Raw genomic sequence first — 24,726 nt, 5'->3', positions numbered from 1 at the left:
GTGTGTTATATTAAGGCAAAAAAGAAAATTTTTGAGGTGATCTCCGACTTATTAAATTCTTTAGGAAATATTAAGTTTGAGGAAATTTATAGTACCAATTGAAACATTGTGCCACCACCTTCCCTTGATTTCCTCATGATTCTAATCTAAAACTTTGCTGATTAAACATCTCATATACATCTGATTATCATAATATCAGAAAATATAAATAATGTGATCATAAATAGAAGAAAAAAAAGGGATAATAAAAAGATTTTGTACTCTTTTTTTTTATTACCTACAGTGCTACATCTCACTTAAAATTTAGCTTTTTTTCTCCGATCTATTAACAATTATAGAAGGTAATGTTAACAAATCCCATCACATCTGGCATGAAGCTTGGTCAGATTACTTAGAATATTTATGAGACATGAATAAGCCACTTTAAATATAATTATAAAATATATCAATATTCAGCCTAACCCAACCTAAATTAGGCTTACCCTATTTGATAGGAGCATACCTAACCTCATTCGACCCTTCATAGGAGGAAGCTTCAACCTAAGAATAAGTAAGATCAATGGTTTAGCATAGTTAAATTTGACCTTATTAATAGCTTTTCATTGACTCCATATATATCATTTAATTTAAAATATATGTATCTTTTTATTATTATTATTATTTTTTAGTCATCCTCCATCACTCATTTCTATGCTGAAATGGAATGTTAAGATATTTTCAAAAAAGATTGTAGAATTTTCCTTAAAAAGGAAAATTCTAATAATTCTAATAATTTTGTTATAAATATTAATATCAAAATGAGAGGAATAATCATTGATATAAGATGTTTGAACATCTTCAAGAGAAAAATTAGGATTCTCAAACAACCAATTATTATCATCAAGGATGGAAATAGGCATCCATAAAGAGCTTTCAACTCCAGCTAGAATTACAAGGGTGAGTGAGGCTCAAGGTTTGTTCCCACGTGGAAAACATGTGACCAAAACGGACTTATTTTAGTTCCACTCGCCGACGATGCTTTTGACCTATTTATAGGATATGCTTAATAATTAAAGTAAATATTATTTTGTGCTTGAAATGAGTATTAAGTGTTTCATCGCTTTAAAATTAAATACTAAAATAGAAAATAGATGCACTTCAACTTTATTTATCATTAAAAATAGATACCTATTAAATGTTTCTCTAGAATCTTCCTTTTCTTCACAACTAGGGTTAAAATTTAACTTCAGTTGGGGTTGAGTTAGGAAATGCCTCTTCTTCTTCCCTTTGCTCTTCTTGGGCATGTTGGTATTTCAATTTTCGACTTGGGGGAAGAATAGGAGAACAGCTTGCTTTGCTTTCATTCAGCCCTCGCAATTCAAATTCCCGTGGATTAATGGGAGTTCTCCAATCGGGTAACGTCTCGGTCGCTTCTGCTCCACTGCAGTTCGCTTTTGATCCAAATTTTGCTTCCGGCCGCGCCCGGTGGCCGGAGATTGAGCCGTCTAGGGTTTCTGCGTCCCACCTTCTGGGAGAACCGATTACTAAGTGATCGCTGCTCCGTGCTTCCAGAACCCTAGGCTCTGACCATTGCGTTGCTCTTTAAGCCTTTTGTCGGATTCTTTTTGAAGCTTTTGCCTTTGCTCCTCTGCTTTGTACTTGACGGTTGTTTCCATGTTTGACTATGGTGTTTTGGGAGTATGGAGTTTGTCGACGCTAGGGTTCTGGTAGGCACGAAGATGGTTCAACTCAAAATCTTTCAATTCTTCGTAATGTCAGTGGATTTGGGGTTCGTGCACGTCCTCCTAGCGGCAACAATGTTGTTAAAAATAAATTAAAAATTGAATTTTGATAAAATTTTTGGCTTCGTTTTGTTAAATTTAGGATGAATGTTGGCGGGCAGTAGGACTTCATGGTTGAAAATCCTGCAATGCTGTGTTCGTGCTTTTCAGTTGTGTTTCTCATTGTTTGCCTTTTGTTCAGGCGGAGGAGAGTATGTTCTTAAGGAATGTTTTCTAGCTGCTATGGAGCTGAACACTACGTTTTAATTGGCCTTAGGTGGTGAGATTTAATAGGGAGGAAGGTTTGTGTCAGGTAAAGAAGTTTCCAGAATGGAATGCAATAAAGATGAGGCCTTCAGAGCGAAAGAGATAGCGGAACGAAAGTTCATGGCCGAGGATGTATCAGGTGCCAAGAAATTTGCCACCAAGGCACAGAATCTCTTTCCTGCATTGGAGGGCATCAGTCAAATGATAGCAACGTTAGATGTTTATCTGGCTTCGGAGAGCAAAGTGTTTGGCGAGATGAACTGGTACGCAGTCCTATCTTTAAATCCCTCAGCAGACGAAGACACATTGAAGAAACAGTACAGGAAGTTGGCTCTCCAGCTTCATCCTGACAAGAACAAGTCGATTGGTGCTGAAGGTGCCTTTAAGCTTATTTCAGAGGCGTGGGCTGTACTGTCAGATAAGTCAAGGAGAATGATCTATGACCAGAAGATTAATGTTAAAGGATACTGTCAGAGGTACTCTCAGGCCAAAAATTACACTATTCCTAAGACCAGCAATGGCTTCCATAATTTTGCCAAGAGTGCTGCATCAAGGGTACGAGGCCCAAAGAATAGCAGTAATGCAGCTCGAGCTACAGCCCATCCTTCATCTCAGCTGCCAAAATCCAATACATTCTGGACATCTTGCAACCGCTGCAAGATGCAGTATGAATATCTCCGTCTGTATCTCAATCACAAGCTTCTTTGCCCAAATTGTCATGAACCTTTCCTAGCATCGGAGACCGTGCTTCCCACAAGTCGACCTAGTTTTTCTTGGGCTGCATCTCGGCAGTTTCACCAGAATTCTAGCCATAACACCAAAAATGTGTATGGTCCTGGGAGAAATAACTCTAGCTTTTCAGGCATGAGAGCTTCTGTATTTCAACATGGAGCAAATCTGGGTTCATATAATAACCAAAACTTCCAGTGGGGCGTTTTTTCCAGAACAGCAGGAGTTGCAAGTGCAACTGCTTCATCAACTGCTGCTGCACAGGCTGCAAATGTTGTCCATCAAACATATGAGAAAGTCAGGAGAGAGCGTGAAGAGGCACAAGCTGCAGCCAAAAGAGCAGAGGCTTTTCGCAGGAAGAATAGTGCCATGAAAAGGAACATTATTGCTTCTGTCAAGCGCAATGCTGCTTCCAGTGATAGTCTACCTAACAAAAGAAGAAGGGGCAATGGTGATGATGTTGGGAATGATAATGGAGGGTTATGCAAGGAACATAATGGTGTTTCTGGTGTCGAATGTGTCGATGGAGTTTCTGTAGAGTTATCCAAATCTAGAATGAGTGCTATGGAAAACAAGTTCAGTCAGCATATTACACATTTGGACATCCAAAACATGCTGATTGAGAAGACGAAGTTAGTAATTCATAGCAAATTGGGAGAGTGGCATTCTTCTACCACAGAAAGAAAAGAAGAGAAAGAAAGTGAAAAAAATAGACAAAAGCCAAGCAACGATGACAAAGTAAAGATAAAGGATTCGGTTCATGGTGATTTTACCGATGAGGAATTGTTGAACAAATCTAAGAATGATGCCGAACAATGTATTGGTGAGAAGAATTTAATAAATGAACATCCTGGTGATTCAGATAACGAGATTAATGAACCGATGTCAATGGATGTTCCTGATTCAGATTTTCATGACTTTGATAATGATCGTTCGGAAAAATCTTTTGAAAGTGATCAGGTGTGGGCCACTTATGATGAAGATGGTATGCCTCGTCATTATGCACTGATTCAGAAAATTATTTCCTTCACTCCTTTCAAAGTGTGCATGAGTTTTCTCACTTCAAAGTCCAACAGCGAATTTGGATCTCTAAATTGGATTGCTTCTGGTTTTGCAAAAACCTGTGGTGATTTCAGGGTGGGCAAATATGAGGTCAATGAAACAATTAATATTTTCTCTCACAAGGTTAGGTGGGAAAAGGGCTCTCACGGTGTTATCAAAATAGTTCCCAAGAAAGGTGAAATCTGGGTCCTCTATGGAAACTGGTCCCCGGAATGGAATGAGCATACTCCTGATGATGTCATTTACAAGTATGACATGGTTGAAGTACTTGAGGACTATAGTGAAGAACTGGGTGTAACTGTAATCCCCTTAGTGAAAGTGGCTGGATTTAAAACAGTGTTCCACCGTCACCTGGATCCTAAGGAAGTAAAAAGGATACAGAAGGAAGAGATGTTTCGTTTTTCACATCAAGTGCCATCTTATTCACTGACAGGTGAAGAAGCAGTGAATGCTCCAAAAGGTTGTCATGAGTTGGACCCAGCAGCAACTCCTTTGGAGCTTCTTCAAGCAGTCACAGAGGTGGAAACAGATGCAGTAATGAAAGCTGCTGAACAGATAGATAAGCTGTAGTCACAAATATCAAAGTTATAATAAGCTGGATAGTATCACAACCTTTTTTTTTGGTGGTGACTATGACTAAGATGCAAGATGAATGATCTTTTTGAGATAATCTGTGATGGTTGTTATCAAGCAACTCTGACGAGAAGTTTGTTAGGATGCAAAGATAGCTCTCAGACATACTAGGTATATACTTCCTGCCTGTAGCTAATAAGCAATTGTCTAAGCTCAAAATTGTGTTTCTTTTGTAGGCTGGAGCTTCTAGACTGCTAAGCTCAGGGCCATACTCAAATGACTTGCACATAGCTGTATATTAAATGCCACTGCTTTCTATTTTCCATTTGTATTTATAAATTTTCCTTCTTTCCCATGGGGCCAGGATCAGGTCGAAGATTGCATTGAAATATATACTTGTTGCCTTGATGGCCCATTAGATTACATTGGCATATGTGACATTATAACAGAAATGGCTTCTGCATTGTTTCTGTCCTATGTCCTTAAAGATTTTTTTGTGATATTCATAATGTTTCCAGAGGTCTTTATATGATTTATAAGTGACGACTGTGACTAGGAGAAACTTTGTGATTGAATCTGTTCAACTTATTGCTTTATGAAGTAATTTGTATAGAAAACCATCAAAATAGTACTGCATAATTAGAGCTTTAATTAAAATGGATTACTACAAAAAAGAGTCTTTATTTTAAAGCAAATTTGACAACATTTATAATTTCTAAGAGATTAATACCCAGTAATTATTTATGATACTGTTGTGAAAGGAAGCATGCTGTGAGGTGCTCTGCCATTTCATCTTGGTAAGTTTTATATTTCTGTAACAGAAATATAAAACTTATCAATTAAAGAGAAATTCCGTTTATTACTTGTTGGTAGGTAGTTGGAAATCTGTTGTAGATGCTGTTTGCTTTAGAAGGGTGGTGTTGTACACCAGCTCCGAAGACCGCATTGATCATGTTTCAATTCTTTTTAAAAAAATTTAGAGAAATCTTCAACCCTTCTTTCCTTCTGTTTCTTTTGAATTGCTTTACAACCTTACGTTGAACAAAGGTTGTTTTCTTTAATGTGTTTTGTTAATCTCAGTTTGAACTTTTTGGTGTCCTTGTACCCGAAGAGCTTAAAAAGGTTTTTCGTTTTTACTGTCTTTGTTCCCAGATTTACAAAATGGAAGTGGACTGTATGGCCCTACCATTCATGAATTTTCTGCTGCTTAATGAGATTCATTATATCTCTGAAAAGATTACGTTAGAAGAGTTTTGTTAGCCATGCATATTTTCTGTTTAATTGAGTTTCTTTCCCAATATTCATATTTGAAGTAATCATCCATAAAACAGGCTACATTGACATTAAAATAGTTATTGTTCCTGAGAAGTAGATGTCTAGGATGCTATGTATCCATGCCATGCGTGAATGCCTCATGCTATCTACTTGGAGTTTATTTGTCATACTTGAAGAATATGTTTCTTGTGATTTTGTTGGAGTAATGCTAGTTTTACAAACTTTGTAGACATCTTCATCTATCTTGCGATGTTGCTAGTTGAGACATATGCTTGTTATCCTTGTTATTTAGATACTGTCCATTTTTTCATTTGTCTTTTGGTTGGAGGCTGAACTGGTGATATAACCAAAGTCCTGAATCATTGAAGACCTTCTAGAAGGTCTAGTTATGATGTAATATGAAAAGTCAAGGTTTAGCATGACTCTATTTGACTGTATAATTAGTTTTTTTTATTTTTATTTTCCAGGATTTGAGCTATTTCTAAGATATAAACTGCCTGCCCTGATTTACTTTATCTGGTAGTTGTAGTCTAGGAAAGACTTGACTCTAGAATAGTTAGATTTTAACTGAGCTTTTGAAATTCTAGCTAATCCAGCAATATTTACTGAGAATCTCAAAACACTTTATAGAAAGGTGGATGATTATTTAAACACTACATCCAAACGTTTTAGAATTTCAGGTGGATGATTATTTAAACACTACCTAATCCAGCCTTAAATGCTTTATTTAAGGCAGATGTTTATTGGTAACCATTTTGTAAAGTCCTACTTATATGACACTTGATGTATTATTGTATGCAAGGGATGCAATTTCAGGTACGGCACTCTACCTGTTTTTTGGTTACATATTTAAGGCGGATGATTATTGTCATTTTGTGAAGTCCTGTTTAAGGCGGATCGATTTTTAGATTATTCGGTTGAATAGAAGGTCGTCAATAAATCAGTCACAAAGTGCGTAGGACATGTCAAAGTCTATCCATAGTGTGAACTATGTTTTAAGAACTTGTCTGCATTAAAATTATAAATCACTTTGTCAACTTGAGTGGTAGAGTGCATTGCATTCATTGTCAACTATATCATGAGGTTCTTCACCTATCAAATCATGAATGATACATTTTCCATTAATTAATGATGAAGTCCCAGTAATGTCTTGTGAAGCATGGATATGTTGATGCATGAATGAAAAATATCATCTTTGTTGTTCGATAATTTTGACATTTATTTGGTGCACAGAAGTATATATCATTATAAGTGTCAATAGTGAATGTAACTAACAAACATATTCTTGGAGAAAGAAACATCTCATGATGTTTTACAGAGTATTGTCAAGTGACAAGAGCACATAGACATTTATGCATATCAAGATTCAACATCTAAACGACTTCCTCACGGTAAGGATTCGCAAACTACCCACCAAGTATTCCAAAGTATATGATTTATGATCATTTAAAGTTCACATGCTTGTTGTATCGAAGCATACAAATGTGATAATATCACGTTTTAAGGGATTTGTGTTTTACAAGACATGCCAAATAGTATATAGCATCAAGAAAGCTAGGAGAGTAATAGTATAGCATCGAGAAAACTATTGAAACCCAAAGAAAGAAGCAAAAACTTGCTCTTGTTTGATTCATAACATCGTCGGAAATGCATGGAGGAAGATAAACAAGCTTCTGATGCTCATGCATTCATTGCACACAACTTGAAACATGAAAACATATGCTGTAAGAATATATAATCAACTGCTGCAAAGAGTCTTTTTTCCTAAAAGTCATAATCCAAGTCCGAATCTGAACAAATACGGATTGTTTTGCTCTGGCTGAAACATCAACAACTGAATGACGACGACAACAACAACATGAACGACTAAGAAGATCATTGGAACTGATTCAGCTGCTAAGATAAAATAGATAAGAAGGTAGCTGTGACTAATCCAATCGCAAAGGTTCCGTAGAGGCAGATGCTGTGGATGAATGCTTTTGAAGGTGCCGCATCTGCGGATCCACTGGAGGTGGTATTAGCTGCGATGCGACAAACATGAAAGAGAAGGAAGTTTAGTTGATGCAGTTGATCTGAAGCCACTGCTGGGATTAGCCTTAAAGGTGTGTAGATCTTACGAGACCCAACCTGTCGTAATGTTTGTGAAGATAGAGTAATCCGGTGAGCTCCGAGACAAGTTGAGAAGCTCTGGCAAAAAAGAGGACCACAAGAGAGTGAGTGAGAAGGAAGATGCAGACCAAACATACATGATGCTGCAAGACTGGAGCAAAATTAACATCCATGTCAACAACTGTTGTTGTCATTATTGGTAGCAGCAATAACTAGACAGCTTAATCTTCAACTAGTGATGCCTCCTTTGATGAATTTAGCATTGCAGTATTTACTGAAAACCCCATCCAATGCATGAGAAGGTATACACATGACCATTATCTGATCTCTTTGGTGATATATGAAGTTCTACAAGGACAGATCATACCTGATGGATATTCAAGTAAAAGGAGGAACTATAAATAAAGTAAAGAGGGAATTGGCCAAGACCAAGTGTGGATGCAAACAATGAGGGAAATATCATCACTACTGCAGAACTTACTAGTAAATGAAGCTTTCTTATGTTCCCTTATTTGTAATTAAGTTTCCATTTAATCAATTTTGTGTTTCCTTGTTTGTAAGTCCTTTTACTGTTACCCTTTCAGATTTCCATATGGTTCTTTGACTTGAATTCTTTATCAATCGTATGATGCTATTTGCCAGATAAATGGTGAAGATAGGATTCGAGCATAAGACCTTACGATAAACTAACTATCAAGATTTTTATCGGTTAAACTAGCTGACACCTTCGAACCCCATGTAAATTAAAAACATATAACTAACCTAATTATGAGCAAAATCCTCGGTTGATGCGTTAACTAAATAATATTCCACTGAAGTCTTAAAAGATCTTTGCAACATAGTTGTGTGATTCCTTGATTTCGTGTTTTCCAAGTACCACAAATTATCTAAAATATTGACTAAAATAGACACACTTATCACAGGTTGAAGACTGTAAATCTTGTCTAATAATTTTTACATATAAAGAATCTTCTTCGAAAATTTTTCTATCAAACTCAATACAAAATCATATCTAATAATCGAGGAGGAGATATTATTTAGCTTAATTGTTAGTTTGACAAGTCCCACATAATTCCACATCAAGAAAATCAAGTTTTGTATCTCCTGTTTAAACTATAAATAAGGGCCTGAGCTTTGAAGTCAGATGCATCACAAGAAAATCTAATTATTTGCTTTAGACTTTTTTTTATTTAGTAGTTTTATGTTTTATGATCTAGGAACATCTTTCGTCCCATGGATGTAGGTCAATTAATCGAACCATGTAAATTTGATGTTCTTGTTGTCTTTTTTTAGGTTGTCAAATTACCCTTTGGTAAATTTATTGGGATTAACTCTAACATTAATTGGTAAGAGGAGATCACCCCAAAGACCATTAGCATCAAAATCCATCTTTACCACTTATCATTTGTGAAAATAAAGAACTATATGAAAGGGAATAGTTTGATTAATTTGGAAGTCGGATGTTAAATTTAGGGCAAGTAGATCAAGCCTGAAAGCAGTCCCAACCAAAGGAACTACACTTGTACCTGCATCCAGAAGCACTAAAACCCTAAAGAAGATGATAGATCTCGCCACTCGACTTGAATATGTTTCGGATAAGTTGAGGGTTTTCCAATACTCTTAAACATATCATCACAAGGCAGGAATCATGCTCTGAGGAACTGATCATGCTAATAATAAATACATAGCAAGATCATATCACGGACAGGATTCGTAAATGGTATAGTGTAGCTTACTGGGGCAGTCGCTGACGCTGGAGTTGGCAAGCTTGCAAGCGGTGGGGAGTTGCACGAGCCTGTCAACCTTGAGGCCGAGGGATTTGAAGGCGGAGGAGCCGGAGTGCGTCTGTTGGATGACATAGCAGAGGCAAACAGGTTGGGAGCCGCGGATATCCTTGACCGAGCTGCAGCAGTCGCTCGTTGGCTCTTCCTTGCTGCCACTAGCGTAGTCCTGGCAGGGAAGCAACTTGGTGATGTCCGATGCGCACTTGTCCTGCAGTGAGTCGTCCGAGGCGGACGGACCAAGTCTGCACAAGAGGAGGAGGAGGAGGAGGCAGGAGAGGAGGGAGGAAGAGTAGATCCCAGCCATGATGGGCCTGACGTTTAATGTGAGAGAGCAACTGGTGAGGAGGAGATGGATATGTAGAGAGATGGGAGGGTGGTTTGAGAGGTGGGATATTGATGAGGCGCTGCGTGAGGCTTTTAATGCCGAGCGGGTGGCAGATGTGTGGGAACACGCCAAGACAGTGTCACGAAGATTATACCCCCCAAAAAAACAAAAAAATACCTTTAAATGATTAAAAAATTAACATATTTTACTTATATAAAATCTAAATAACTATCTATCATTATTTTTATTTTTTAAAAAAAAAATAAAAAAAATAAAAAAACTTCTATTTATTATTATCACCCTATAATTTTTTTAATTTCTCAAGCCCTCAATAATTATTTTTTTTATTTTTTTAAATACTATAAAGTATGATTTTAACTATAAAAAATGACTTTTTATTTTTTTTCCAATACTCTTGGATCTAATTTGTAACACGATGATTAGTTCCACGATAAGATTAAAATTGATTTATAATGATACGATGAGTATATTATTATCAATTTTAGTTTAAGCATTTTGGTCAATGGTTTAGACCAAACAAAGTTGATAGGTTAATTAGCCCATCAAACTCAGTTCCTGACACAATTATTACATGATAACTTTCGAATATATGTTTACAGATCAAATAAATATATTCTAAATGATATCAAAAGATAAAGATATATATATATATAATATTAAAAAATAAAATCAAATAATTGATTTTAATTCTTAGTATTAAAATTTTTATATGATAAAAATATGATTATATTTTTTATGAATATGATATTCTGTCAACTCACACGCACTTCGTTACCAACCAAAACCATAAACCATGGTTGGCGTGGCTATAAACACCGCCATGTATTTATTTGTTTTCTTTTGTGAGAAAAAAAGGTCATGCAAAAGTATATAAAAAAAACATGTCATGCTGTGGTTTTTAATGCTCATTGACACTTGTTGAGCTGGAACAGATAGATAGATAGATAAATGCTTGTTCATCATATTAATAGGGTTGTCTACGACAATATACCTTAAATGAAGCCAGCTAATTATGTCACAGATTTTGACGAAAAAGTAAGATAGACAGATGATAAATTGGGGAAGAGAAGTAAGGAACATTGCTGTCGAAACCCAAACTCGAATTGCTCGTCATTAATTCGATTCAAATTTGTCGAATCGGTACGATACACTAAAGACTCCAATTTGATTACTTAATATACGAATGATAAAAGATTCATGAATTTGTCTACTAAAGTTTGATTCGAATACGGAAGGTGATGAGATAAAAAAAAAAAAAAAAGTGATGAGATAAAATATATATATATATATATATGAATAAATATAAGTATATCGTAATATATAGCGGAATTAAATAAAAATTATAATCAAATACGACATCAAGATTTATGTGAAAAATTCCTCCAATGGTAAAAATCAAGGGTAAACCAGAGAAAATCTACTATAAAAATAATGAAAGTACAAATCTTTATCCAAAACTCAAGTAACAAGAGAATAACTGGGATATAAGGATTGCATAATCGTGCACAATATCCAAAATCTTTCCAAGTGATCACAGTAAGAATTCACTATAAATCTAATCTAATCTAATCTGAGATGAGAACAATGCCTAAATGATTGAGAATAACCTTTGTAAGAATTCACTATAAATCTAATCTAATCTGAGATGAGAACAATGCCTAAATGATTGAGAATAACCTCTGTATTATCCTTATCTTATTCCCTTTCCTTCTCTCTTATTTTTTTTTCCATCAAATGCAACTACATCTATTACTTCTTCTTTCTATTAGTTAAATGAATTAGGATTTAAATTAAATAAAAAGAGAGAAAACTAAAATGGGCTGTGGATAATTAAAGGCCCATATGGCTGAATAATGGGCCATCTGCCCAACAAAGAAGCATCTGACTCATTCCCCACGCATCCTCTGTTCTCAAGCTTAAAAGCGTTTCCCAAACGACGCATCCTTTAAACCGTGTTCTATTAACACCACATTCTGGATGCAAGGAAAAGGATTAGATCAAATCCCGCATTCCATGTCAACCAGATGCCTAAAGGGAAGGTCATCAGACTTGAAGGTTAGAAAAGCTCATTTCTATCTATCTTCACCTCCTCTCATTCTTCATGAGAAGTCCGTGTACATTGCATAACACTAGTAGGTAATCTGTTTATCCTTTTTGAGTTGTATTTTATACTCTCAGTTCACAAAGCATGCTTGTAAATTCATTATCGTTGTCTATCGGCTGTAGATTTTAGTTCATTGTCGTTCTAAATCTTATCATGCGTTTGTAGTCGTATTATGCTTTCAGTTCTAATTCATTATGGGGTTCTCACTGAGCATTCATTACATACTTTCCGCTGCCTAACGTCTCTTGCTTGGTTAATGTGAGAGTTGAGATATTGGCGGTGTCAACCGAGAAGCAAAGCAAAAGCTGATCGCAAGACCACAGACGTTCTTTCAACAACACCCAGTGACTTCATTTACTGATCCCAAATGATCAGCTACCTCACACACTGTCCTCGGATACAAAAAGTAGAAAGAAATTCGTCAAGAAGCTGCTAATTAACCTCCAAAAATGTCTCTAACTAGTGCTTGGTTTCTCCCGGATTGCGACACCTCTCTGAGGAGGACAAGGTGCGTCAAGGTTTTGATGATGGAACGAGAGCTGGAGGCTGAAATCCGGAGGAATAAGGGGGAGTCGGAGTTGGAGTTGGAGTTGGAGTTAGAAAAGGTATGGGAGGAAACTGGAAGGGAAAGTACGGTGGCTTCAGAAAAGGAAGAAGCCAAGATGGGATGGGGAAAGGAAGAGAGGATGGATCGGGCAACGAAATGTGAGGGAAGGGGAAGGGAAGCGATGGTGGGATCAGAAACGGCAGCGGAGAGAAGGGGAACGGGAGACTTGGCCAAGGAATTCCAAATGGTGGAAGAATCGGCCAAAAGATGAAGGACGAAGTTGCGAAACTCGACATGGCCGCCTCCTTAGCCCCGCACCGCGGCACGTTTCTCCGGGCTGGTCTATAGCTTAATGCGTTCAGGTTGAAGTAGCAGACGTTGCTCTCCCTGTCTTTGACGGCGACGTGCGCAGTCGAACTCCTGAAGCCCGCGACGTCGCAGCGCCGAGACGAGCTCTTGCTCAGGCTGGCTCGGCACATGGACTTGATCTCCCGCCCTTCTCGGCACTCGAATCCGTCCACCGGGGGGATTTCCAGCTTGTACACTCCGAATCTGTCGGTTGTTCTGTCAGCCGTGATCGACATCGCTTCTCTCGACGTGGAGTTGGCGACGAACTTGCAGTCTATCTGCACCTCGGCACCTGGTGGTGGGATCCAGAAGAGAACGAAGCTGGCACATGACGTACGCAGGAGGGAACGAGACATGGCATCGGGTTTTACCTCGCAGGAAGTAGCTGTTCTTGGAGAAGTTGTTGTAGGCGCAGGTATCGCAGTAGACTGCACCCAGCACGGTGATGTGAGGAATGCGATGCGGAAGAGCTTCAGCGGAGAGGGAATCGGTGCAAAGAGCCGCAATCAAGAGCACCAGGGTCGCTGGATTCATGGCGAACGGGGGTGTGATGGACAAAGCAAGAGGTTTCTTGTTCTTCGAGATCTACCACTCCGGTTCATATGATCGAAGAAGCCAACCGAGGATTGCCAAGCGAAGGAAACAAGGACATGTGAGGGGTGTTGCTTCACGGGGGCTTGTGATTGATTTGGAAGCTTGCTGCGGGTCACATGTTGACAGTAGCTTTTCTGCGTCCTGCGGGGCGCTGATAAAGAATTTGAATCAGAAGATATATTGTACGTGCAGCTGCTGTCTTTAGCACAGGAACATCTCGTGTCTCTCTCTCTCTGCCTCTCTGCCTCTCTGTGCTTGTTTTCTCTTTCCCCTATCTCTTCTCTCTTCTCTCTTCCCTCAGAGATTGGGAGGCAGAGATCACAGTGTTTTAGTGGACTCAAGCCACTGAAGGAATTGCTCTCCTTTCTTTTGAGGATGCTCGACTTTGGATCCCCAAAAGATTCACGGGAAGCTGTTTGAAAGGAAGGTACAAAAGGGGGTCATTTCACCTGTCACGTGAGGAGGGTAAGGTGACTATTTTGGACCGGACCGTGATGCGTCGGCCGCTCCGGCTTGATGTGGTTCTTGGGTTTGACCAGTTATGACCAGCATTCGAAGCTTAGACATTGAAGATTGCTTTCAAAGTATGCTTATTGGTTTCCTTCTTTTTTTCTTTTTTTAAGGTATATTACCTTTACAAGAAAATGCAAAACTGTTCTAAAAATAGTATTTAAATATTTCTTTTCTTATAATGGTTTGGTGCAAGAAATCGTAAAAGTTTTCTACGTCTCGCAGCCATATGCTTCTCTTATGATCGATCTTACTATCATTCTAACTTCTCCCCTCATGCTTAAATTGGATTGGGTTTGATACCGTACACTAAACCTAAGAATACGATGCAATTTTATCATGATCTATTGTAATTTTATCAAGATTGATTTAAATATTTGATAATATTATAGTGATTATTGTTGATATTTTTTATATCAAAATATGATTATGTGGTATATTGACTCATAATATTTAAATCAAAATAGTTGATTTAAATAGTTAACAAACGTTGGAATTTATGATATGTTAACTCATGATAAATTATTAATATAATTATATATATAATTTAAGTTTAAAAAATTATACATATAAGTTACAATACCTTATAAGTCATCTCTCCCGCGAAGAGACAAAGGTAGGAGAAGTCAAAGGTAGAGGTAAGGAGGAGTTGGACCACCATATCATAGGCGCGGTAGGTGAGGGTGATGGGGGGATGGGGAAGTGAGAGGTGATGAGGACGAAGACGCATAGGTGGAGGAAGATAAGCTAGGAGACCATTGTATACCTACTATTGGATTCGTTGACGCAAACCCACCTGAGACAATACTGAAAACTTTTGAGCTCGTCGTCAGCATGGAAGAGGCTACGTGCTTCCGACACCCTACTAGGCAATAATGATGTGATGTTGCTGCTGATGGTCGCTTTCACGACGCATTCTCTCGCCATTGATGAATATTTCAAATTTTTTTTAAAAAATAAATTATATATTATTATATTAATAATTTATCATGAATCAACATGTCACATGGACTCTAACGTTTATTAAGTTAGACTTGACGGTAAAGACTTATGTTATATTCTGAAAAAATATATATATTATTTTAGACATGATTTAAAAATAAGAGTCTAAGAAATCTAAGATCAAAATTATAGGAACTAAAAGGATGTTACTTTAATTTTATAGAAATAATGATTTTACACGATGATAAATAAATAAGTTATCAAATTATTAAATTAAATGGACTGAGCAAGCGTCCCATCAAAGGTAACATCTGCGGGATTTGCTCTCGCATCGGCGAGAAGACCTCAGTCGAGAGCGATTCCACCAATTGCTTTTGTACTGTGCGAAGAATACCCTAAGCGAAGACCTTAGGGTTTCTCCCACCAAAACTTCTCTGGTTGCTGTCAGTTGCATCTGTCTGCTGCTCAGTTGAGAGCCTGCCTTCCTCTATTGCTATTTGAAACCCTTCATTGGGTAATTGTTCCGTCGATCTTGGATCAGAGATCTTGATGCTATTTTCCTCATTTTATGCAGGATTTCAAGAGAAAAAAAGTTCTTTTCCTTCGTCAAAGTTCAGTTTTGCATCGTTCTTGTTAAATAGTTTGGTACCAACCCTTTCTTTATGATGTGTTTCTTTGCTCTTAGGTATTCGCGATGGGTCTCAGCAAGACTGAAATCGATTTGATAAGATTGTTGGAAGCTGCTCCTAGACAACAGAATCAAACAAAGCTCGTACATGTAAGTATTTCGTCCAGCCTGTTGTTCTCAGACAGACCAACTTCTATAGTTGTCATGATAATTCATCCATCATTTTTAGATGTACGCTAGAGCCATCCTATTGCACACTAGGAATATTAATCACTCTCTAGAAAGAGGCTACCTCTAGATAACAACTAATATCTCTCTCCTGGTGTTCCTAAGATTTTAAATTTGCATATGGTTTAACAATTCAACAACCTTATAGCAATCTTTTTTTTCTTTTTTGTGTTGGTTAAATCTCCAAATTCATTAACTTTGGCAGTATATTATCACACTAAGGGTACAATTAGAGCAATTAGCTGTTGAGACTCCACCATAAGCAGCATCGAGGTATATTTAGCTGTTCTTAATGGCTTCCTTTTCTACTTCATATTTACCATCTAAGCAGACATTTCTAGATTTTTTATTGACAAGTTTTTTTCTTGGACTTCACTGCATACGAAAACTAAGTCAAATGCCAGGCTGTTTGTAGGCCTTTCATGAAGAAGTTAGTGCCTTCGATATAGCATGGATTGGAGAGGAAATTTAAGTATATTTATCAACCGAGATGTGCAAATACTGAGATGCAAACTGAGGCATCAATTGTACCATAGAGTTGCAGGAATAAGTACACCAAGATGGTCACTATAGGATCCAGAGGCTGAAAGGAGCAAGCATAGTATTTTCAAAAAGAAAGAAGAAGTCATCAATCAGAAATATAAGTAGAGGGAAAGTCGTGCAGGGCAAATGATAGCATAAAGAGAGCTCATTAGGGAGAGCATTATTGAAAAGGTTGCATTAAATTTTTATTGTACTTGCAACATAACACCAGATACCAATATCTCTTTTAAATTTTCTCCAGTTTGCTAAACTAGGTAGCGTAAGTTGCATAAAGCTTCATATCTTCATTCAACAGCAATTTTTGACCTTACAACAGAAATCAAGCTCAACTTAGGTGCAAAATTAAGGTTTTCAACAGATCAAGCTAGATGGGAGATCTCAAACCCTTATTGTCAAAGGCATACCTGGATTAGTTCCTAAAAATTCCTTGAAGTATGTCGATTGATTCAGTTTCAGATTGAAGATTTATTGCATATTTGCATGTTGCAACCCATGTATGATATGATGTATGAACGCATAGATATGGCTCTATAGCATGCTATGTCTGTACAAATCTTAGCACCAACATAATGCATGTCATCTAAAATGTTGCAAAGTTGCTTACATTGTTCCTGTTATACAAAATGTTTTTTTATTTCACCAATCGTTTCTAGGTATTTTGTGTTACTGACAGCCGAACTACTATATATTACACCTTTCTTTTGGTTCTTCTTAAGCTAATAAAAATTTGAATTCATCCATTAGTTTTTGTCCTTTGTGCTGACAATTTCCACATATAGCTACATAAATTAGTTTGCACTAACACTTCACTATCAAATTCTGCTAAACAGGTATTTTTCAAATATGTTCATATTATCCCATTAGACCTTCATAATTTTTTAAGGTTGTAACTGAATGTGCATTTTTTAGTCAACCTTGTACCAGTATGCTGTATACCGATCATACCAATGTAATATTGGCATGTTAAGCTTCTTTTTACCCAACGTACCATAGCCATCCAACACTGGTATCGTATGCCATATAGACCATGTGCTTATCCTATCTTGCTTATATTTTTTTAATGATAATTTTTCTTTCTTTCACATTTGCTAACCCAAGAGGCACCGTCTATCTAAATTTAGGAGTCTTACTGATGCTTGGACTTGGCACTTTGTTCCCCCACTGCCATGTCTACTAGATACAACATAGCTGCTGGTTCAAGTTTTGAGTCTTGACTTGGCTATACTTTTATAGACAGGGTGAGAATAAGATGAGATTGACTAAACTTGACACTTCAGGCTGAAATCAGCCAATTTTGGTTGATTCTGGTAGGTTTGGCTTATTCCACCAATATTATTTTTAATAAAGAAGCAAACAAATGAAGTAGAATAAGGAGAGTAGTCATTAGAAGAAGAGTACCACTGCTTCCGAGAGAGAGAGAGAGAGAGAGAGGTAAATAAAGAAATGAAAAGTAGACAAGAGAAGAGAAAAAAAAATTAATATATAAAAGTCATACAACAACAAGAACAAAACAGTAAATATGTATTTAAGTCATAAATTAAAATATATATAGTTCCTCTTGTTACTATCTATATTACCACAAAACAAATTTAAGACAATGTTTCATGGATTACCTCTGAATTTTGATTCTGAGCATGACTCAGAATAAGATTCCTAGTTGAATTAAAATTTAAAAATTTAAATAAAAATAATTACTGCAGGGATTCGACAATGCTGCAGGGATTCGACGATGCCAGTAAAATTATGAGCACTGACTTGCATTGAGAAAAATAGGTGTATTATGTGCTTGTTTATACATATGTTGTGTTTTGGTTTCTGCTATCTTGAGTGATAAATTTCATTGTGGCAATGCATGCATGCTAGTGAGAACTATACATCTTGAGTGAAAATTAAATTTGGCCTTCAATTTACCCTTTTGTGATATTATGGAGAACATGATTACCTTATAAAAAATTTTCTGTTGAGCAAATATTACTTTTCGATGAGTGCTGTATATAATTTATACCTCAACAACTGTAGTCTTTGATAAGAGTGGGAAGGTGCGTCTATGTTTCGGTTTTTCTGTAGGAAAATTTGAACTTCTTGGTTAATTTCCTGGTTGTAGTAGATGATGGTACAGAGTAGGCTCGTGTTTTCCTAGTGTCATTTTGTTGCCAGGGGCCCATTCACTTGTTTTGAGTACCTTTTCCAGTCACTTAACAGCCAGATTTAAAATTGATATTTTTGTCTAATAATAGAAAATTTCTTTTGAACCTTTTGTTGTCATTTTTCATAGAACAGAAAGCTTCAAGAAGATTTGACAGACGATATGGTTGGCTTAGCATGACAGCTGAAGGAAAGCAGTCTCTTAATGGTCCAATCTTTGCAAGACATGGAGAAGGTATTGAGAATTTTCTAATCATCTCTTATTTTAGTCTCATGTTTTTGTGTCTCTATAGCTATAATCAATGCGAAGCATGTCACAAAAATCAGGTCAGGGAGAACTTCTTGCTAATGCACTCAAATAGATGCTAACACCACTGATCAAGAACTTATTTATGATCATTTTATCCTTCAACTGACCTAAACTGTAATTAATTTCCTAGAAATTTCGGCCATTTAGATGATCTTCATCCTCTTACTTATTTAACTTTATCCTACAACTCATACCTTACCAACTCAAGACTATAATTACCTAAAAAAATGATGATAATATTATGAATTGCATTTATGAGTTTATCATCTTGTCAGTTGATTCTTCTGCTTAGACCAATGCAGCTTCCAAACAATGTGTGTCATGTCTTAATAGATTCACGATTCCATCGAGTGCTGTCGAGCACCGGCCATGTCATGGAGGTGTATTCAGAAAGTTTGAAGACCACCTACTTTGGCATGGCTTGTGATCTTCGTGATGACTTGTGTCTTCATCATAATGTGATGGTTTTACTCATCCGTGTAACCTGACTCGTTCTTCCATAGTTGACCTTTTCTAGTACACGAGAAAGAATGCTGCAGTAGATGACTTGTTTGGCTTTTTTGGTGTATACTTATGTCATCTCATTGCTTGGAATATTGCACTGCAAAGTTCTGATATTAGATTACTTCACATAGACTAGTGCTGTCCAGTTCATAGCAAATAATTTCTGCAATATTGTGGAATTGCTTTTCTATTTCTTAGAGGTTGGTAAAGCTACTAAGTCAACAGAAAAACTAAGCTGACCAACAGACCCGTCTCAGTCTTTTTCTTAACTGTCAATAACAGTGGATAACCCAAGAAATTTGATTGCTACAGAGCTTTCTACAGTGGATAAGCCCTGAAGTCGAAATCGGTCCGTACTGGAATATCGATCTGCATGTTGGTAAATACCGGTCGATACAGTGAAATTGAATTGGCTGCTACCTATATAATTTGATACACTGTTTTCTTACCATTAAAATTTTCTTATTTTTATAACATAATTTGATGGCATGACATTTATTGTCATTTCCAAATGGTAACCCTTTCTGTGACCTCGGTATCTGCATCTTTGTCAGCAATTCCTTTTTGTCTAAATTTCGTACGAGATCTTAGTATCTGTTGTTTTTTTTACTTGTAAGACGCTATGCACAACATTAAAGAGGCGTGATGGTTGGAATTGTTATATGTTGGTAAAATGATTTAGGCATTTGACAATTAGCATAAAACTGTATAAACATAACATAAATCCATATAGCCTGCAATAATGAATTATATGGATAATGAGTGTGTTAACTTGGAGTCTCTAAAGAAATGTAGTCTATCCGAGTAATCTGGATTTTAGTTGAAAGACGTGATGAGGAAGGAAAATGCAAGTTCACTCTATGAATTATGATCTAAGATCCAAGACTATATGAGGTTTAATCAACTTTTATTTGTTTCTTTTTAAGAGTTTGTATAGCCTCAAAGCACAAGGATCGATCAATACTTGGGTTTGCTTGTTGATTGGCTTGTTCTTTGACTGAAACTCCAATCCAAATCACAAATAGGTTTGAATTGAGAACCATACGAATCAAATCCATTTCTAATGGTATTTATACGTATACTACGGTGGACGACATAATTATTAGAATCAGATGGCCGGACTCCCCAAAAAAAATCAGGAATTGGTCTGATTCACTTGTTGGATTAATTATTATTATTATTATTATAAAAAAATCGAATTGATCACATGATTTTTGGATTAAAATAAAATCAAATCAAATCGATTTTATAAATACAGTTAATTTAAGTTTTAATTATTTATCTAAGAGAGTTTATGTCCATTGATCTTTGTTCTCTCTCTCTCTCTCTCTCTCTCTCTCTCTCTTTTGGGTGGTGCTCACTCTTCCTAGGACTCAACACTCTTAGTTCTCTCTCCACCCCTCTCACGTATCTTTTCTTTACTTCCTTTCCTAATCATCAAAAACTGAGCTTAAAATTCATAATAGGAAACAAAAACTCCTTAGGATAGAACTACCTAATGATATTTTGATGAATAAAAAAGTATTCTTTTTTATCTCTAAAAAATTCATATGCATCAGGACAATTATGTCAGATAAATTAATTTTTTAATATTTAAATAATTTATTTTGTATTGGATTTAATGTAATTTACCTTTTAGATATCTTCACACCCTGTTTGATCAAGATAAAAAGTTTATGATTGTAATGCTGGTTCACACTATCATTTTCACAATTAAAGTTTCATTTTTCATTCATTTAAATATTTCTAAAAAAATATGGTTACATTATTTATGGCATATCTATGAAGATATTTTAATTGATTGAAAATCTAATATAAACTAATCTTAGTCTCTGATAGATATTCTTATTAGTTTAGAAATAAAAATGCAAATTGACATCTACATCAATTATATTATCGTTTAATATGATTGCAGCGTTTCTATGAAAGTACAAAATATAATATTATTATTGTTATCAACATTTTGGAGACAACAAATATGTAGGAAAAACAGAAAGACAGAGCATTTATTTGAGGAGAATAAAAAGTAATAAAATAAAATAATTTTCTCAATAATTCGTGTAGAAAGAAAAAGGAATATACTCCTCGATAGTCTTCGTCCAAATCTCGTACAGGAAAATGTCCGGTGACAGAAGGAAGCCTCAACACTCAAAGAACAGCCGCAATTTGCCAGCTGAGCTTAACACACTCTCCTTAATGTCGGCCACAAGTTCAACGAGGAATTGGCCATTTCCGACAACACAAGTGGCATTATTGGTCTCATGTTTCAAACCTATCAAGCAATAAAAGAAGGTGATCTTCAACTTGCACGGTTTAATGCATCAACTTCAACTTGATAATTTCAAACCTATCAAGCAATAAAAGAAGGTGGTCGTCAACTTGCACGGTTTAATGTATCAACTTCGACTTGATAATTTCAAACTTATCGAGCAATACTTGCAGGAAGTTCTCATCAAATCGCGCATGAAAACGATGCGAGTATCGTATGGAAATAATTTACTACTGGACAAATCATATGGCAAAAGTTTTTGTCATGCGAAACATATTAGACACGACAGGAAACCAATTCAAATTGGAAGCACTACGTGAAACTGCAGGCGAGTGGGGATTTCGGAGTCAACCTTTCATGCATGAAGCCCTCTTAAAGGTTGAGTGCACGCGTCCGTCTTGATATGTTGTAATTAGGTGGCGAGGTCACAAGTCAAAACGCAAGGTCATGTGCCTGCCGTAGACTTCTCAGCTCCGTTGGTTTCGTTGAGAAGTTCCAAGGTCAACCTGTCGTTTGGACCAAACTAAAGATGACACCGACGAGAAGAGGACGACTGTGTTCGTGTCCACATTGGTGTAGTCTTAGTTGGGGTGAATATAAACTACTACAGTCGTATCGTAGTTTGTATTAGGACAGTGCTTGGTGAGAACCATGACAAGCGGGGGATGGGACACATAGTTAGATCATGTCAGCACTGAGAGAGTGCTACTAAGCACTTGTCACCTTCATCTGCCAACTCGATGCATCACTCCTCGCCGAGTGATGATGTTGCATCAGCTTCTTTGTTCTTCCAAGAAAGCGGTAGAAGATGTCGTCGTTCACAGAAGGTGGAGTTAAGATAGATAGCGCTGGTATCAATCCGGTTAATGGCAGAAAGAAAAGGCAGGCACTTTATTATTGCGATGATGATACATGGACACACTACACTTGTTTGTTTTTCTTCTGGGGATATAAGTAGTCGGACACATAATCTTTAGAAGCAAGAACTAAGGCGCCTATGAAGTAGAGGAATCGATAAAAGGAAGGAGTGGGGGTGATGCAATATGACATCTTCAATGTTCTTTGTATCTTCGTTCGAGACCGGCCTGCATGCCTCACACTGCGTTGATCTCAATCCCCTCCTCTGCTGCTGCTGCTGCTGCCGTCTTTCCGTTGTCTACGCCTTCACCGTCCTCGTTGCCCTTCTTCTTGCGATCGTTCTCCTCGATGCTGACCTGCAACTCCGATGCCGGGGTCGTGATCAGCTCCGCGATCTTGAGTATGTGCTCAGGCACCGTTGGTTCCACCACGACGTTCTTCTTCTTCTTGTAGATGATGTAGAGCAGCATTTGTGCAATCCCAAATACGAACCCCAAGACATTTGGAAGCTGCATTTGCCGAGAGAACCAAGTGTTCAAGCAAGAACGAAGAGAAACGAGAGCGACGTCCGGCTTCATTATTACCTGAACGTATATGTCCTTGGTGAAGAGACCGTAGCCAAACCAGGCGATCGCGCTCAAGGTGAGGAAGAAGGACAAGAAGAATGGCATGAACTCCACGCTCTTGGTGCGGATAACGAGCCTCTGCACATTGGATTCAGTTTCGAACGTCAGTCGAACAGAAAGACTGCACCGAGGCAATAGGTCGAACGAGATACTGATTCAGATCTTACGATGACGCTCAATGGAGCAGCAAAGACGCTTATGGAGAAGCCAACGCAGATCCATCCGAGAACTGTCACGCGATTGGAGCCTTTAAAGACTAGCTGAGTCAAGAGAACGATCGCAGCGAACGCCACCACATCCAAGAGGACGAATATTTGGATGCAAAAGATCTGCAACTCAAGATCGAGTAGCGCAAGATTAAATTTCTAGAGCCTTCAGAAATTATATATAGAGATGTATGTGTTCGTGATCGCTAACCCTAGCCTTCTTGGGGGCATAGATGAGGTAGATGGTGATGTAGATTGTCTCGATGAACAGCCCAAAGGAGTTAATGGTGATGAGGAGCATCGAATTGGTCTTGACAAACGCATAGTAGATCCACAGCATGCAACTGAAGAGCGCAACAACGTAAGGCACCGAGTGGAACCCTTCCGTCGATTTCTTCCGGTAAACCCGATAGAACGTAGGACTGCGTATAAAGGGTAAGGATGGCGTCAGATTACAAGCAGGCACACACAAATGAATCAGCACACAGAAACATAAGAGAACTCGAGAGGTGATGCTTACATCGGGGCAAGAAACACCATGAACGAGATGAGATTGCCTGCAAATCTCGTCGCTGTCAGTAATATGCCATGAAACAAAAGGCTATGTATGCATGAAGGAGCAGCAGAATAAATATGATGATCCGCATGCATAGACTCACTAGGATTTTGGCAAGGGAAATAGGTCAAAAGCATGATATGGAGAAGCAATAGCAAAAGTAAATCTAGTTGTGGTTGGCTTGCGAATATTTATTTTTACTGAATGAAATAGAGAATGACGGGAGCATTGCATCACTGCCGGATGCCACATGCAGCACTGAGAAGAGTAGGTAGTTCACAAGAGTGCATGCACCAAATTCCCCTTCCAGAACTTCTACTGTGGCTGCCTCACTGCATCACACGATCCTAACTTTATGTAGCTACATTCAGAAAGAAGACAGAGCCGAATGAATAGAACCCGATACGACTTCCCACTGAAGCGAGACAAACAAAGGCCGAGCAACCAAGAACGAGGAAACTTAATGACGATCTACATGAACAGCATAAGGAAAAAAGGCAAGAGAGAAATAATTGGTACATGGGTGACTCGGATATTGTTTCGGAGGACTTCACTAGAAGCATGGTATGATGAGAGTGAAGGAGGGTGAGAAGATCTAAAGGGCGATCACCTAACATGCCGAAGGCGAAAGGCAAAGGGTGCTGCAATGATAGGCCAGCCATCTTCTCGTCGAGGAGAGCTCTAGAAATGAAGCACGAGCAAGGGTTTTCCCTCTCCCCCCCTTACTAAGAAGAAGAAAGACAAGAACCGTCTTCCACTTCCTCTCCTTCTCAATTGCTGTGTGTATGTTGGCTCAGAACATGAGGTCGAAGGCCCATTTTATAGGAGAGCTGGGGGGCGATGAGCATTAGTATTTCACACATGTGAGTGGGAAGGCACAGGTCGTCACTGTCTAGAACTGCA

The 24,726-nt window shown here is 37.6% G+C and overlaps 4 protein-coding genes and 1 long non-coding RNA gene across 7 annotated transcripts; 2 read left to right on the top strand and 3 right to left on the bottom strand.

The window, feature by feature from the left end:
• The first annotated feature begins 1,249 nt into the window (after window positions 1–1,249).
• LOC135644509 (uncharacterized) lies at window positions 1,250–4,746 on the top strand. Of its 3 annotated transcripts, XR_010498496.1 has the most exons (3): window positions 1,250–1,394; window positions 1,963–4,562; window positions 4,628–4,746. XR_010498496.1 is itself a non-coding variant. In XM_065162142.1 (2 exons), exon 2 carries the CDS (start codon window positions 2,091–2,093, stop codon window positions 4,386–4,388), a length of 2,298 nt encoding a protein of 765 aa, XP_065018214.1. In that variant the 5' UTR covers window positions 1,250–1,394; window positions 1,963–2,090; the 3' UTR covers window positions 4,389–4,746. The 3 variants fall into 3 exon arrangements, 2 of the variants coding, with proteins under 2 accessions (XP_065018214.1, XP_065018215.1); XM_065162142.1 differs by having other exon boundaries at window positions 1,963–4,746; XM_065162143.1 differs by having other exon boundaries at window positions 1,284–1,394; window positions 2,038–4,746.
• A 2,622-nt stretch (window positions 4,747–7,368) lies between these two features.
• LOC135645205 (non-specific lipid transfer protein GPI-anchored 1-like) lies at window positions 7,369–9,931 on the bottom strand. Its single transcript, XM_065163368.1, has 3 exons — window positions 9,512–9,931; window positions 7,794–7,853; window positions 7,369–7,687 (listed from the first exon to the last, which is right to left on the bottom strand). Exons 1-3 carry the CDS (start codon window positions 9,861–9,863, stop codon window positions 7,563–7,565), a joined length of 537 nt encoding a protein of 178 aa, XP_065019440.1. The 5' UTR covers window positions 9,864–9,931; the 3' UTR covers window positions 7,369–7,562.
• Window positions 9,932–12,335: 2,404 nt separating this feature from the next.
• LOC135644328 (proline-rich protein 4-like) lies at window positions 12,336–13,569 on the bottom strand. The gene is made up of 2 exons (XM_065161805.1): window positions 13,276–13,569; window positions 12,336–13,196 (listed from the first exon to the last, which is right to left on the bottom strand). The coding sequence occupies exons 1-2, from the start codon at window positions 13,436–13,438 to the stop codon at window positions 12,523–12,525; spliced, it is 837 nt and encodes a 278-aa protein (XP_065017877.1). The 5' UTR covers window positions 13,439–13,569; the 3' UTR covers window positions 12,336–12,522.
• Window positions 13,570–15,265: 1,696 nt separating this feature from the next.
• On the top strand, window positions 15,266–19,917 carry LOC135644489 (uncharacterized). The gene is made up of 4 exons (XR_010498488.1): window positions 15,266–15,464; window positions 15,636–15,728; window positions 18,625–18,729; window positions 19,621–19,917. It is a non-coding gene; the product is annotated as an uncharacterized LOC135644489 (long non-coding RNA).
• Window positions 19,918–22,457: 2,540 nt separating this feature from the next.
• On the bottom strand, window positions 22,458–24,599 carry LOC135644582 (bidirectional sugar transporter SWEET14-like). The gene is made up of 6 exons (XM_065162285.1): window positions 24,434–24,599; window positions 23,788–23,824; window positions 23,479–23,689; window positions 23,229–23,390; window positions 23,020–23,139; window positions 22,458–22,944 (listed from the first exon to the last, which is right to left on the bottom strand). Exons 1-6 carry the CDS (start codon window positions 24,483–24,485, stop codon window positions 22,672–22,674), a joined length of 855 nt encoding a protein of 284 aa, XP_065018357.1. The 5' UTR covers window positions 24,486–24,599; the 3' UTR covers window positions 22,458–22,671.
• Window positions 24,600–24,726: the final 127 nt, after the last annotated feature.

Source organism: Musa acuminata, chromosome BXJ3-8 (genome assembly GCF_036884655.1).
Source record: "Musa acuminata AAA Group cultivar baxijiao chromosome BXJ3-8, Cavendish_Baxijiao_AAA, whole genome shotgun sequence".
Taxonomy (NCBI): Eukaryota; Viridiplantae; Streptophyta; class Magnoliopsida; order Zingiberales; family Musaceae; genus Musa; species Musa acuminata.
This window is presented reverse-complemented; position numbering and strand designations above follow the sequence as displayed.

What these genes read in the sequence shown, in the direction of transcription:
- LOC135644509 (XM_065162142.1), top strand. Translation starts at nt 2,091, where the DNA reads ATGGAATGCAATAAAGATGAGGCCTTCAGAGCGAAAGAGATAGCGGAA.
- LOC135644328 (XM_065161805.1), bottom strand. Translation starts at nt 13,438, where the DNA reads ATGAATCCAGCGACCCTGGTGCTCTTGATTGCGGCTCTTTGCACCGAT. An exon ending in GAACAGCTACTTCCTGCGAG is followed by an intron (nt 13,197 to 13,275) that starts GTAAAACCCGAT and finishes TCCCACCACCAG; the next exon opens with GTGCCGAGGTGCAGATAGAC.
- LOC135644582 (XM_065162285.1), bottom strand. Translation starts at nt 24,485, where the DNA reads ATGGCTGGCCTATCATTGCAGCACCCTTTGCCTTTCGCCTTCGGCATG. An exon ending in TTTCGCCTTCGGCATGTTAG is followed by an intron (nt 23,825 to 24,433) that starts GTGATCGCCCTT and finishes CGAGATTTGCAG; the next exon opens with GCAATCTCATCTCGTTCATG. An exon ending in CTGCTCCATTGAGCGTCATC is followed by an intron (nt 23,140 to 23,228) that starts GTAAGATCTGAA and finishes TCCAATGTGCAG; the next exon opens with AGGCTCGTTATCCGCACCAA.
- LOC135645205 (XM_065163368.1), bottom strand. Translation starts at nt 9,863, where the DNA reads ATGGCTGGGATCTACTCTTCCTCCCTCCTCTCCTGCCTCCTCCTCCTC. An exon ending in CAGCGTCAGCGACTGCCCCA is followed by an intron (nt 7,854 to 9,511) that starts GTAAGCTACACT and finishes CTTTTTTGCCAG; the next exon opens with AGCTTCTCAACTTGTCTCGG. An exon ending in CTTCACAAACATTACGACAG is followed by an intron (nt 7,688 to 7,793) that starts GTTGGGTCTCGT and finishes GTCGCATCGCAG; the next exon opens with CTAATACCACCTCCAGTGGA.